The 14,418-nt window shown below is 64.5% G+C and overlaps 1 protein-coding gene across 4 annotated transcripts in view; it reads left to right on the top strand.

Moving 5' to 3' along the window:
- MEGF6 (multiple EGF like domains 6) overlaps positions 1 to 14,418 on the top strand; it is an 85,982-nt gene that overhangs the window by 5,083 nt on the left and 66,481 nt on the right. For all 4 annotated transcript variants that reach the window (XM_045475388.1, XM_045475390.1, XM_045475389.1 and 1 more), the window contains exons 3-4: positions 3,067 to 3,176; positions 12,758 to 12,862. In XM_045475388.1, the coding sequence (XP_045331344.1) occupies positions 3,067 to 3,176; positions 12,758 to 12,862 (215 nt within the window). The remainder of the gene's footprint in view (positions 1 to 3,066; positions 3,177 to 12,757; positions 12,863 to 14,418) is intronic.

Here is a 14,418-nt window from a genome sequence, read left to right as displayed (position 1 = left end):
GGGCTGGGGCAGTTTGGGTCCCTGGCTTGCGGGGGGTGGGGTGCCTGGCCTGGAATGCAGCCACGTGGGCTGCTCCCCCCATGGTCCTCCACTCCACGTGGATGAGAGCTGTCTTACCACCTCTGTGTCCTGTAGGGTTTCTGCGACCTGTGCTAACCGCTTCCCTTCTGTGGGGCGCCCCCTGCGCCGTAGTGGGTGTGTCCCCTCTCGCGGTGCCACAGCCGAGCCCCACGTGCTGTCTGGGGGCAGTTGCCCACACGCCTCGTGCAGACGTTTCTCCAGTGGCCATCGAGGCTGTGGCCTCTGCCAGGCACGGTCCCCTTCATCCTTCAGGAATGCACAGGGGCCCGAGCTTGTCTGGGTGGCCGGCCCTGCCCCCTGGCCCCCTTTCCCCATCTGCCAGCTCCTGGCGCATCAGGAGGGTCTCCCCGACAAACCACCAGCCAGCTCAGGCTGTGCCGGGGGGAGGGGCTCCCCAGCCCACGGGAAAGGCCCCCTGCCCTTTGGGGGGTGTGGCCTGTGCAGGGGGAGGAGGGAGGGAAAGGGTGCTTGGAGGAGCCCGGAGCCCTCCCAGAACCCTTCCCTCCAGGCCCGCCCGACCCCCCACCCCCTGTCGCCCCTGGCCCGGCCGTAAGCCAGCTCCCCGGCGGTGGCCAGAGCCCGCGTGGGGTGTCCCGTGTGGGCTGCAGGGGAGCGACGGGGCAGTAGGCCCACCAGCTGTGTCGCAGGGGTCTCTAACTCCCAAGGGCGGGGGCACGGGGAGGTGGCAGATGGGCCGGCCGGCTCCGTTCTCCGGGCGACCGCGCGCAGCAGCACGTAGCCCCGGGAGAGGGATAAATATTTACGGCGGAAGGGCCCGAACACCGTTTGCGCTGCCAAGAGCTGTCCACTGCTGCGGTCGGTGGCTCTCCAGGCAAGCGGTTTCATGTCCTGCCGAAGTGATGTTTTGCAAAGCTCTCCCGAGCTGCTGTGTGCAGCGGGCACATGAACTCACGCTTCCGGGAAGTGGCCTGCCTTCTTGGTGGGGTCCTGGTCCCCAGGGTGGCCGTGGGTTTCCCACGGCTCCCTGCGGCCAAGCCCCAGCAGGCAGGAGGGTGTTTGCTCACCTGGAAAGGGCAGGCCGGGCCCTCGGGCCGCTCCCGGGGCTCAAGGGTCCTTGACCCCATGGCTGTTGGACGAGCCCCGGTCACCTTTCCTACAGACAGCGGTGGGGGCAGGGGTGGCCTCGGGTCACCCCCTTCCTTTTGTTCTGTTACTCCGCTCTCTGTCCCTCTTCCCCGGCCTTCCTGCCCACCTCCCCACGGCCTGTGACCAGTCTTGTCCCGTGGACACAAGGACCTCACAGCCACGGACCCAAGGGCAGGGGCTGAGCACCCGGTCCCGCGTTAGTTTCCTGTTGCTGCTGTAACAGGTTGTGACAGACTGTGGGGGCGGGACTTCAGTGTTCTCTGCCTGGGGGCCTGAGACCCAGGTGTGGGCACAGCTGGTTCCTTCTGTCCCAGGCCTCTCCCTGCCCCGCGTCCTGGTGGTGGCCGTGTCCTGGCTCACACCTGCTTCTCCCCAGTCTCTGCCGCGGTGGTCACGTGGCCCTCCAACGGTGTGTCTGTGACCGTTCCCTGTCTTCCGAGGACATCAGTCCTTGGACTGCGAGCCCACCCGAAGTCAGTACGGGCTCCTCTCAGTTTGTTTCCATTGGGAAAGACCCTGCTTCCAAATAAGGTCAGCAGTCTTCGCCTCTAGGTGAGAACAGAGAGGCCGGGCTGGGGCAGTTAGCTGTCCGTCTGGCTGACCATCACTGGGTCAGGGTGGAGGTGGGCGGGGCAGGGATGAGGAGGGAGAATCCGTTGTAACTCACTCTGAACAAGGGGGGATGGAGCTTTCCAGAATGGCAGAGACCCTTCCGAAGGCTGAGGCCCGGCAGAAGTGGAGCCAGGATGTAGGAGCCTGGGGCTGTGGGGTGCCACTGAGACGGGGGCTGTGTGGGCGATTTGGGACCAAGGCACTTCTGCCCCACACCCTGGCTGCGGCTCCAAGGTCAAGGCCGCGGGGCGAGTCCCAGGACTGTGGGAGGTGGACCCCTTGACCACTGCTCCTCCAAGGCCACCCTGTGGGGCCTGCTGCTGTGCAGAGAAGCAGGGTGGAGGCTGGGGTTGGCCAGCCCGCCATGCAGAGGGCGGCCCCAAAGGTCTCCGGGCTGCAGGTGGCCTGGGGCAGCCTCCAGGGGAGCTGGTCTCTTTCTGGTTTAGTCAACGCCCTCCTAGGGGCACTGCCCGTGCCAGGCCCCAGACTGGCCAGACCCAGCGTGGACCCCCTCCCAGCTCCTGCTTGGGGCTCTGTCTCTCTCCGCTCAGCCTTTGTGAGAGCTGCCCCCATCCTGAACAGGAATTGGCCTTGGACCCAGGCCGCCCTGTCCCCTCTCCTCTGAGGGTCCCTCCCGCCTGTTCCCCTCTGACGGCAGTGCTGTGTGTGACCACAGTCTGGCCCCTCTGCTGTTGTCCACAGCTGTCCTCCCAGTCACCCTGGGTCCTCGGCTCAACCCTCCACCCCGCAGGTGGGGAAGAAGGCCCTCGCAAACTGTGAGCGCTCGGGGCGGTCCTGCTGTCTGGTGTACTGGGAGCCTGGGGTCTGAACTGGCACTATCCAGGGCACAGCCTGCCTAGCACTGGGCACCTTGGAAGCCACTCTTGGTCCTCGGCTGGACATTTCGAGTCTGACCCCGAAGGCCTCAAACCTGGCCTGGGGCCAGACGTGGGATGCTATGCCCGTCCTCAAGCTGGCTTGGAGCTGGGCCCCAGCAGGGGCGGGGAGGGAAGGGGGCAGCAGCCCCACGGGCGGAGCTGGCCGGGGCCATTGGTCCTGGCTCCAGGGCAGCCACGTGTGCCCTGCTGCCCCTCTTCGTGCGGGTGTGGCTCACAGACCTTCCCCCCACCTCGGAGCCTGGACCTGAAGGGAACAGTCAGGGAGCCAGCGTGGGGAGGGGTGGGTGGGTGAGAGCCAAAAGCAGCGGGACGTGCCGCCAGAGCTGTGTCTCCACGGTAAACGTTTCCCTTCTCCCTTCTTTTCTAGAACCGTCTACTACACGGGCCACAGGCAGGTGTATGCCATGGAGGCGCAGACCGTGTTCAGGTGCTGCCCTGGGTGGAGCCAGCAGCCCGGTGACCAGGGCTGCCTCTCCCGTGAGTGTCCTCCCCCAGCACTAAATCTGTGCCTCAGAAGGGGCCGCGTCTGAAGGGATCGTCCTCCGGCGGTGGGGGTAGAGACCCTGTCTCTACACTTGGTGGCACTTCCCACAGCGTGAGAGTTCCCCACTCTGCCCCCCGCCCAGGCTGTAAAACAGAATAATAGAAGAGTGAGCTCGGTAGGCTGATGCGGGCGGGGGCCAAGGAAAGAGGGCTGGGGCTGGTGGGGGCTCGGAGCGGAGGGTGGGGGGCTGGCCTGGCATCCGGGGGAGGGGTCTGAGGGCAGCCCCGGGACCACGCGGTGGTGTGTGTGGGCTCAGGTACCTCTTCAGGGCCCTGTCACGGAGCCAACCCACTGTAGCCACACCCCTGCTCTTGGGTCTTGCGGGCCTGTGTTCCCAGGAGGGCCCGGGGCCGGGCGGTGGCCCCCGGCCTCTGTGGACATTCGAGACGGCAGCTCCTGTCCTGCCTCCCGTCCTAGAGCCATGGGCCTCAGACTCCCCAGGTGCCTAGTGGAGGTTTGTCACTGCCTCCCTCAGAGAGAGGGGGTCCTGGTCGACGCAGGAGGGACGGGGAGCCCGTGTGTCAGCACACGAGAGCCTCACTGTGATGCCTCTGCTTCTCGAAAGGAAGGGGGGTCACAGCTGTGGAGTCTGGCGGTAGAGGGTATTTGGGAAGCTGTTCCTGGCCCGTGGGTGTGGGTACAGGTGGGCCGGCAGGTGGGTGTGGGCACCGGAGGGTGTGGGGACAGGTGTGTGCGGGGACAGTTGGGCCAGCAGGTGGGTGTGGGCACCGGAGGGTGTGGGGACAGGTGTGTGCGGGGACAGTTGGGCCAGCAGGTGGGTGTGGGCACAGGAGGGTGTGGGGACAGGTGGGTGGGCAGTTGGGGTAACTGGGTAAGAGGAGGCCGCATCCCTTCCTAGAGAGGTGGCCTCGGAGGTCTGGCCTCCCCTGAAACAATGCCGTGGCGCCCCCTGATGTGAGGCGAGGGACAGGGCCATGCTGCTGCGGTGGCTGGGGGTCCCGGCTCCCCCCTGCTGGGATGGGAACCAGACTTGGGGGGCCGTGTTCCAGCCTGTCTCTGCCCCTGGGTCCCCCTCCACACACGGGGAACGTGGGAGCCGCTGAACAGGGGCAGAGACGTTTTTACACGAACTCCAGTTGGAGAAGGGGAAGAGAAGGATGGTGGGTGCTGTTTTCTGGGAGAGGAAATGAATAATTCTTCCCAGGAAGGGAGCAGGAGGGAGGAGGCGAGGAAGCAGCTCCACCTCCCTGTGGGCAGGAGAGCCTGGGGGGGGGGGGGGGCGGAGGGAAACGCCTGGATGCTGGCCAGCCTCCCCACCTCCCTGTGGGCAGGAGAGCCTTGGGGGACGAGGGGGGGATGCCTGGATGCTGGCCAGCCCCCCACCCCCCGGCAGCGGCCCTTCTCCCCACGCCCTCTGATTGCTCTCTGATCATGGTGATGTGTGTGTTCCCTGCTTCCGGCTTCTAGGAAAACAAAGGGGTCTGTTGAGTGGGGGTGCAGACATCAAAGCCAAGGCTCCTGGTTTCCGCTGTGAGGCCGGGGCTCCTCAGACCTGCCAGAGGCGTCCCTACCAATCTGGTGGGTGACGGGGGCGGGCGGAGGAGGTGCGGGTGGGGGTGAGGAGCGTGGCCTTTTACACCTGGGAGGGGACACGGATGTATAGCCACATGATGGCCCGGGGGTGGGGGGCCCTCTGGGCTTGGCTTCCTGGTTTGGGGGGACTGGCGTGTAGCCTGTCACAGGCAAGGACGGGGGGAGCCCGGGTGCAGGCCGGGGTCTGTACCCCACGTTCCCACAGCCCAGGCTCATGAGCTGGGGTCCCATAACCCTTGGTTTTACCCGTGTCTCAGAGAGACCATCCCAGAGGCAGGGCCAGGGAGCAGCCGCAGGGCCCAAGGGCCGGCCAGACCCTGGGAGGCCCTGTTGGCCTCTCTCCATGGCAGAGACGGGGCCCAAATGCTGGCTTTTCAGGGATGGGAGGCCAATTTCAGCACAGGCGTGCAGGGCCAGCGGCCACCACGGTCTGTCCTGCCCGGTCTGGCTCCACTGGCAGGAGCGGGGATGCGGTAGTGGGGCAGAGCGGCCTTGGCCTTGCAGAGGTGGAGGAGATCGGCTGCGGTCAGGGCTGTGGTGATGAGGACATTGTGGGGGGGGGGGGGGGGCGGGTCTCGGCCACAGTGCCTGGCCTTGGCGGTCCCGGTTGTCACTGGTCTCTGCGTGTATCCTGGAGGCTTTGCCTTTCTTGACTTTTTTTTTTTTAATTTTTTATTTTTTTAATGTTTATTTATTTTTGAGAGAGAGAGACAGACAGACAGACAGACAGACAGAACACGAGCAGGGGAAGGGCAGAGAGAGACTGGGACAGAATCTGAAGCAGCTCCAGGCTCCGAGCTGTCAGCACAGAGCCCCATGCGGGGCTCGAACTCACAAACTGTGAGATCATGACCTGAGCTGAAGTCGGATGCTTAGCCGACTGAGCCACCCAGGCGCCCCTCAGTTGTTTTTAAAGGATCATTTTTAGTGCAGGGTTTACTTATTTACGTATTTGGGTTTTATCTGTTTATTTGAATGTTCCAGAAAAAGCCCTGTGATCCAGCCTCTCCGGACACCCACTTGTTCCCCGGTGTCTGGGCTGCCGGCATGGGAAGGGGAGGGACTGGGGGGTTCACATGGGGAGGGTCCTGAGCCTGGGACCCTGCCCCCTGTCGCTCAGCTCCCACCGAGCTCTGGGAGGTGAGGCCTGACGGGAGGCTGGTTGCTCGAGGATGCTGATGTGATGGGGTGTGAAGGGGAGTGCAGAGCCAGCTGGGGCTTCGGGGTGGCTTTGGGGTGCAGATGGGCAGGGGAGGCCCGGGGGAGGGTGGGGGTGGGAGCATTCAGGGAGCCTGCTGGGGCCCCGAGCAGGAGGAAGTGTAGTGGATGGTGGGGGGCGGCAGAGGAAGGCGGGAGCACATTTGGGAGCACGGCCGTGGCTGGGGAAGGTGGGCTCAGCACAGGGAGTGTGCTTCCTGCTGTGACCTCTCCTGGGCTGAGCGGGTGCCCAGAGCCCCCAGCGCCCGGGAGGCCCTGCCCTGGGGGGTCAGGTGAGTGTCTGCGGGGCTGCCTTTGGCCTCTCCATGGGCTTGCCTGTGGTGGCAGGGCTGGGGCAGGGTCTCTGGGCTCCCGAGTGCGAGCGCTGACGGGGTGCCGGGCCCCACTTGGGAGGGGTGCCCGCTTCCCTGGGGGTCAGGATCCTCTGACCTTGTCCCGTTCCTCTGGTGGCTTCCGGCACCTTCCCTCGGTCCCGGTGCAGACTGTCTGTGGCCCAGGGGGAGTGGGAGGTGGGCAGGGAGCAGCCCCTGCCCTGCTCCACCAGCCTCGTGCCCTGGACGTGCAGCTGTGTGCGGGCCGACGTCCGGGCCCCCCGTGTTTTTGTGTGGGATCGAGGAGGGGGCCTAACGCCGTCTGGGAGAATGGCAGGAAGCTTCTAATGGCCGTCATGATTGCTCAGAGACCCACTAAGCGGCATTTGTGACCCGGAGGTGACCGAAAAGGAAAAGTGCTGGCTGGGTGGGGCGCGTTGCCTGGTGACCGGGGGGCTTCCCCGGGTCCACCGGGCTCCCCTCTGCGTGCGTCCCCAGGGCAGCCTGGCGCTGACCCCCTCTGCCGTCGGGGTGCCAGATTCCTGCCCAGCGGCTCTCACGAGTCCCCGTCTCTCCCAGTCAGGTGCAGATTCTGCCTAGACCCCCTGAGGCCCTGGGTCCTGGCTCCCCCTCATCAAAGGCGGGCCTGAGTGTGAAGGTGGGTGTCTGGCCTGACCCTGACATGCACCCACCTAGGAATGCGGTGCCAAGAATACGTTCTGCGGCTCCCTGATCTAACTCTGTCCGTATAGGGCTGGGCTCCGGCCATCTGAGGAGGCCACAGGATGCAGAGGCAGGGCCCGAGCAGATGTTGGGAGCCGCACCGGAAGGGGTTCTGCGGTCCTCGCAGTTCTGGTTCCTTTGTTGCAGGACTTCTCAGGGCATTTAACACGCTAATGTGCCCTGACGATTCTTGAGACAGACCGTAGTGTTCCCAACCAATTCTTTCTTTGAAAAGAAAGGAGGAAGACACAACAAAGTCGAAACGATAAGCAGCGTCCCTGGGAAACACCGACGCAGCTGATCCACTGGACAGACGTCTGTGCGGGGCCGACGCGGTGCCCGGCGCTGCTCTCAGGCAGAGGCTCCTGGGGCTGCTGTCCTGGGGCAGGTGGACACGCGGGAAAGCTTGCAAGCCATTAATGCTGTGCGGGCCGGTGAGACGCGCTCTGGAGAACGCGGAGGTGGGGAAGGGACCGCAGGCCGGGCGGGGCAGGGTGGGCCTTGGAACGGCTCAGACTTACTCTCTGGAGGCCAGAGGTGTCCAGTCTAGGTGCGCGTGGGGGTCCTTCCTTTGTCCGCTGACTTGTGGCCGCGTCAACCCCCTTCTGCCTCCTCTCTGCCTGTGTCACCTCCTCTCTCCTAGCAGGGCCTGCCCTGTTCCGAGTGGGCTCGGGCCCGACCTTGGTCACACCCGCAAACACTCTATTTCCAAACGGGGTCGCTTTCTGAGGTCCCGGGGCCCTTGTGAGGACAGGGAGCCAGGGCGGGGTCTGAGTGGGGCAGGGGCAAAGTCGAGGAGCCACCTCGGGGCTGGCCCTGGGGGATCAGGGAGCATGGTGAGAAGGGGTCGGACTCTGGGTGCGTGGACAGTGGGAACTGGGTCTGGAAGCCGTGGCCGTGGCTGGGGGCCCAGGACCTCGGAGCCCTCCGGACCCCCGTGTGAGCCCAGAGTGCGTGGGACAGCCGTGCCCTTGACTCTGAGCAGACTCTCAGAGATGACCGGGTCCTGGGGAGGACACTGTGGAGTGACTACCCGGAGCTTTCTCCACGGGCTTCCCGCCCCATCTTGGTCACTCATGGCTTCTTGCTGCCTGGGGGATGCCGGGGGAGCTAGAAAAAATCTGTGGCCTGTGAGGGCTTCACATCAGTAGGGGAGGGACTGACATGGTTCATTGTCACAGGAGCCCAGGACGGGCTGTGGGGCTGGCCGGGGGACGGAAGTCCAGGCTGCTGACTGCCTGGCAGGCTGGCCCTGTAGCTCTCCCTCCCGGGATGGCCGCCGCCTCCTCTGGGCCCCGCTGGTGGGGGCGTTAGGGAAGGAGCAGCCGGGGGGCAGCCGCGAGGCCTGGGGACGGCCGCCCTCTGCTTTCCTGCCTTGCTGCTCACTTTTCCGTTTCCGTTCTGGACGCGTGTCAGCCCGCGCCCAGCGTGGGAATTTGGAGAGCTGGCGTCCTGGCCCTCCTGTCCTCCGTGTGGACGTAAGCGCCCACAGGGTCGCTAGGGGTGGGCACGCTGTCCTGCTGTGACCCCCCCCCCCCCCCCACTCCCAGGTCTCTCGCACCTGGTCACACGCAGCCCCGCACGGTGCTGTGCCTGGCACACGTTCGCACTTGTGCACACGCGTGCCCTGGGCCAGCATGCTGTCCACCCAGGCCAGCTGACCTGCCTCGCGGCCTCACACACGCGCCCGTGCATGCGAGTGTGCTCACACTCCCACATGCGTGTGCACACAATCCCGTGCTCACGTGGATGGTCTCACACGTGCTGACACGCTCACCCTGAGACAGGCGCACACATGTGTGCTGTGTGCTCACACATGCACAAATGCGCCTGCACACACGTGCTCGTGCTCACATGCACGCGCATGCACCCATGCTGCTCACCGGTGTGAGCACCGCACGCCCACGGGGGTATGATCGCACCCGTACTCGCAGCCCCCGGCACTCACACTGACCACGCGCTCCTCCCCCGGGCCTCCAGCACAGGCCTGTGGTGGGCGCGTGCCCGTGGCGGCGCCCGTGGAGTCCCCAGGCCCCAGGGCAGGCACTGGCTCGGTTCTTCCTCCGGAGCTTGGAGCCGGAGTGCCTCCCTCCCCGCCGCGAGGGTCCGGGATGGGCGGAGGTTGGGGTGGGGGCCCGTGGTCCTGGCCTCTAGCCCCCAGCCGGCAGGTTTGGGGACAGACCAGGGACAGAGAGATGGGAGGGGAGGGGGGACTCAGGGCCTGTCCTGTCCCCTGGGCTGCCGGGGAAGCACCTCTCTCCCGCAGCCCCCCTTTGCTGTGAGGTGGGCACTGTGGTTCCCACACCTGGCCGCCCCGCGGCTTTGCTGGATGAGCTGAGGACCGCCCTGAGCCACGGCACTGATCCACCTGCCCTGGGGGGCGACCCAGGGCCAGTGTCGTCCTCGCTGTCACCCCCTTTGTCTGCGTTCTTCCCCCACCCAGGGTTGTTCGAACCCCTAAGTGCCTCCCTCGATAGCGGACAGAGGTGCTTTGCGCCGGGTCCAGCCCTGACTCCCCTGGCCTCCAGGGCCGGTTGCTGGAGAAGTGTTGGGGACAGGCGTGTCCTCCTGGGGTTCCACTGTGCTGTGTGTGCCCCGCAGTCCTGGGAGACTTTCCTGGGCACCTGGCTGCGTCTCACAGACCCTCCCTCCGGCTGGCCTGGTGGGCTTTGGCCACAGGCAGGACGCTGCCGGGTGCTGGTGTCACTGCTATCCTTGCTAAGGCTGGGAGCTGGGGACCAGCCGTCATCGGATTGATCGGCTGCATTTGGGGTGGCCTACCCGAGCTTTCCTCGAGCCTGGCCCACACTGGGAGCCCACGTGGGCAGTTTTATTGAGCCCCACGCCCACCACGTGTCTCGGTGGGGGGCTGATCCCAGGTTCCAACCTTGGAGCTGCGGCCCAGAGAGCCCCCTTCCAGGCTCCGTCCTGGAGAAGCTGAGGATTCAGCACTGGGCATGCGCGGGGTGCAGGGAGGGGCTGAGGTCGCCTGCAGGTCTGCTCAGGATGTGACCTCAGACCCATCCCATGGACAGGCGTGCCCCTCCTCTGGGGATGCCGTGGGGGAGCTGGCGGAGGGATGGGGCTCCCCTGCTCCTGGCTCAGCCCTCGCTGCGGAGAGAGGACAGAAGCCAGAGGCGTCCGCAGGGGATGTGCGCAGGAGGCCGGCAGCCGGAGTCAGCAGGGTCACAGGCGGGGCACTGAGTCCTGGGTCTGAGTTGGTCGCGCCAGCCCCGGCCTCCTCTGGCTGCAGAATGCACGTAGGGTCTCCGGGCCGCTTCGGCAGAGGGGCCCAGGGAGGGGCTCATTCCCAGCGCTGGCCTGGAGAAGGCCGACGTTCACCACCCACGGTTGGTGACCTTGGCCGCGTGCTCAGAGCCTGCGGGTGGGTGGCCTGGCAAGACCAGGAGAAACTCGCCAGCCTGGATCACACCTGTCCCGCCTGAGGCCACTCTACTGTCCAGCAGAGGAAGGGAAGAGGAGGGGCCGTGGGCTCGACGGAGGGGCCCTTCTGGGGGCGAGGCCTGGGCCTGCCTGCGTGCGGGAACACAGCCACAGTGGAGGGGCCGGCCCGCATGGAGGGGGCGGGGCCATGTGGAGGGGCGGGGCCGGCGCGGAGGAGGGGTGGCCCTCCACGGGGGGCGGGTGGCCTGGCAGATACTGCGCCTGCTGCACGCATGGGGAGTTCCAGCCAAGCGCACCTGTTTCTTGCCTCCCACCTCGAGAGAAAGTGGCACTAAGATGCCACGGAAGATGTCCACACGCGCCGCCCTCACCCTGGGGACTGCGCTCCCGGGATCTGCCATCCTGCCGGCTGGACGCCCCTCAGGGCCCTGCCAGCCTGAGGATATGGGCAGAGCCTCCCTCTTTCCCCCCAGAGCCAAGGCCTGGTCCGGGGAGGGGCTGGAACGCTCGGTGAACCGTCACCGTCCTCGAACTTCCAGCCCGCGCTCTGTACACCAGAGCAGTGTTCCCCCTTTTCTCCTCAGATCGTGGGCGAGGAGACCGGTTCAGCCCTGGCAGCTGCTGCGGGTAACGTGTGCGGCTTCAGGCTCAGGCAGTGGTGCGGAGGGGACCCTTGGTCGTGTGAACGTCGCTAAGAATGTTGTATTCGATGTGTGCCAGTCGTGGAGCTTAACAGGACTTTCTGACCCACTGGCTAATATCAGACCGGAGCTTGAACGCCTGTGCACAACACCCAAGCCGCCTGCCTTGCCCGCCAAGGCATCTGGGCTGTGGGGCGGTGTGTGCACGGTGGTTCCTGGGGGGCTTCTCCAGCCATGCGGGACTCCCCCGGCTCGGCCCTCCCTCTGCCTGCTTGGCCCTCAGAGAACAGAGCCACTCAGCAGCAGCAGACCCGTGGGTGCCGTGGGCCTGGGTCACCTCTGCCTGCCCTGGCATTTTTCACTCTCTCGGAACAACCGGTTCCTTCCAGGGCCCCTGAGGGTCCTGTGGGCACAGTCCTGGCCCCCCTGACAGCCTGAGGGGGCGTCCCCAAGCCGAGCCTCTGTCGCGACCCCGGACCGTAGTAGGAATTCATAAAATTCACTTAAAAAAATGAGCTAATGTTGGGGCGCCTGGGTGGCTCAGTCAGTTAAGCATTCGACTTTGGCTCAGGTCATGATCTCACTGTTTGTGGGTTTCGAGCCCCGGTTCAGGCTCTGCACTAACAGTGTGGATGGAGCCTGCTAGGTATTCTCTCTCTCAAAATAAATAAACCGGGGCACCTGGGTGGCTCAGTCGGTTAAGCGTCCAACTTTGGCTCAGGACGTGATCTCTCGGTTCGTGGGTTCGAGCCCCACGTCGGGCTCTGTGCTGACAGCTCAGAGCCTGGAGCCTGTTTCAGATTCTGTGTCTCCCTCTCTCTCTCTGACCCTCCCCCGTTCATGCTCTGTCTCTCTCTCTCTCAAAAATAAAAATAAACGTTAAAAAAAATAAAAAAATAAATAACAAAATGAACTAACGTGAAGCGTGAAACACATCTGTTCCTTGGAAATCCCGAAGTCGTTTTGCGAGGCCTCCGTCCAGCCTTCGGTAACAGCCACGCGTCGAGTTTTCACGTGTTTTGTTTCCAGGTCTCTTACTCGGTCCTTCTTCCTATCTACCTGTTCCTTTCCCACACGGGGAGCCTCCCTCTTCCTTGTGCGGGTGTCAAACATGCTCATTTGAAAGCCAGGCTCTGGCTCCTGTGCTCTGTCTGCCTGGGGGGAGGGGGGGCAGTTCTTCAGTGTTTGCTTGTGCGACCTCTTCCCTCAGCTGCCGGGGTGGGGGGGGTTTCCTTGGGGGGCCTGTCCCCTTGGACAGGGGCGGGTCCTCAGCCAAGCCTGCAGCCTTCCTTTCAGTGGGGGGCTGTTCCCCTGCTGGCCCTGACTCCTTCCCCACCTCCTCAAGGAAGGGGGGGGGGTTGCAGGCTCTGGGGGTGTTGGGCCAGTGCATGACCCAAGACAGAACAGAGCTGGACCCTGATCTGGTGGCAGGGTTGGGACTGCTGGCCCGGGAAACCTCCTCCCCTCTCCCCCCGCCCCCCCCACCAGCCAAGGTTCAAGGGCTTGGGCTTCAAGACGTAGTCTGGGCTTTGCTGTCTGTGAGGTGAGGATCTGGGTCCCATCCAGCTCCAGGCCCGGCCTTATGGGGAGACTTCAGGGACCGTCCCCAGGGTCACTGGTGGCTGGGCTGGGGCTCACACACCTTCTCTCCTCTCTCCACAGCCCGGTGCAGTGCTGGCTTCTGTTTTAACGGCGGTCACTGCGCGCCCAGCTCAGTCCAGCTGTGCCGCTGTCCCCGAGGGTTCCAGGGTCCCCGCTGTCAGTACGGTGAGTGGACGGCCGGGCATTCTCTCATCCCCTCACCCTGCTCCCTGCGGCTCATCTGAAGTTGTTGGGAGGAGGGGGGACCCTGAGACCCCCTTCCTCCACTGATGCCTCCACACCCCTTCATCTTAGAGCCTGTCCAGTTGTGGCCTCCCCTGGAGAGATGGGCAGGGATTGGCCGGGCTACTGGGCGGCCAGGAAGCGGCCTGTCCCAGGGTCTGCAAACGGCATTCCTGCCTTGCTGGAGGCTCCAGCGTCCCCAAAGATGGGGGACAGCCAGGGTCCTATCGGAGGCGACTGGTTCAGTAAAACTGGGCACAGCTGTAAAGTGACGTGTCACGAAAACCCAGCCACGCTACACGCTGTTAAATAGCAGAAACTCAACGGAGCGAATTTCAGAGATCGAATTGGCTTTAGGAATCGATTCATGAACCGGGCGGAATCCCATATAACAAGGGGGAGGGGAGCTCCCGGGGGCTACAGAAAGGAAAGGTTTTTAAAGAGAGAGAGAAAGGGCAGGAAAAAGGAAATTGTCAGCCAAGAACCCTGGCTGCAGGCAAGGGGGGGCCTCCTAAGGGGAGCGGAATCTGCCGGTTTGCTTCCTTGTGCCAACCAGGGTTCCCGCGATGACCGCTTATGGGCGATGACCACCCCCCCCCCCCCCGGGGCTTTGAGCTGCAGTCAGGTTGGGTCTTGGGCCGTAAACTACGTGGTGCCATTTTGGGGGCCTGTGGTTTTCCTTTTAACAACGTGCCGTCGGGGTGCTGGGAGGGGGGCTGGGCCTTGGAGCAGACGTGCGGGTGACGGGGTTTCTGTAAGGAAAGTGAGTACAAGTGCGTGAAAACGCGTCACAGGAACCCCCGCAGACATTCATCCTAATCTCTCTGCGACGGATCAGCGAGAGTTCCCCTCTCTGGGGTTTCCTGCTCGGCCCGGGGTGCCTTCATTGAACGTGTAGCTTTCCGGGTCCTGTCGCAACGGGGCGCAGAGCCACGGCTGCCGGGGGAAGTGAAATACTCCCGACGGCTTCCGGTGCTTTGAACGTGCTCCTGGTGAGCGGCTGGGGGCTTCTTTCAGGGCGTTCGTCCTGCACCATGCTTCAATGCTTCGGATGCCCAGCAGGCAGCCAGGGGGAGGGTGGGCATCAGGAAATTGTAGGGAGCAGGAGGCTCTCTGTTTATAGAGGAGACCCAGCCCTCTCTCTGGTCCCTGCATGTTCACGTGTGGTGGCCCCCCTGCTGTCCCCAGCATGGGCTGAGGGTAGGGGTCCTGGGGAGACAGGTGCCGGTAGCTGAGGGTGCTGAGCATTGCACAAGCTGGCGGGTTGGTGGCTTTTCTGATACCCTCTGTTAGCTGGAAGGTTCTCTGCTCAGCCAGCTCCTCAGTCCCGCTGCTTCATGGGCTCTGTGTGCTGGGAGGACCAATGCCTGGGCCAGGGAGTGAGGCCCGCTGTCTCTCAAGCCCTCTGGGTGCTGGGGGGCCTGCCCTGTGCCCTCTAGGACCCTGAGCCCCTCTGTGGGCTGTGACCCCCTGCCCCAGGCAGGCTGGAGAAAGAGACA

This window comes from Leopardus geoffroyi, chromosome C1 (genome assembly GCF_018350155.1).
Source record: "Leopardus geoffroyi isolate Oge1 chromosome C1, O.geoffroyi_Oge1_pat1.0, whole genome shotgun sequence".
NCBI classification, from domain to species: Eukaryota; Metazoa; Chordata; class Mammalia; order Carnivora; family Felidae; genus Leopardus; species Leopardus geoffroyi.
This window is presented reverse-complemented; position numbering and strand designations above follow the sequence as displayed.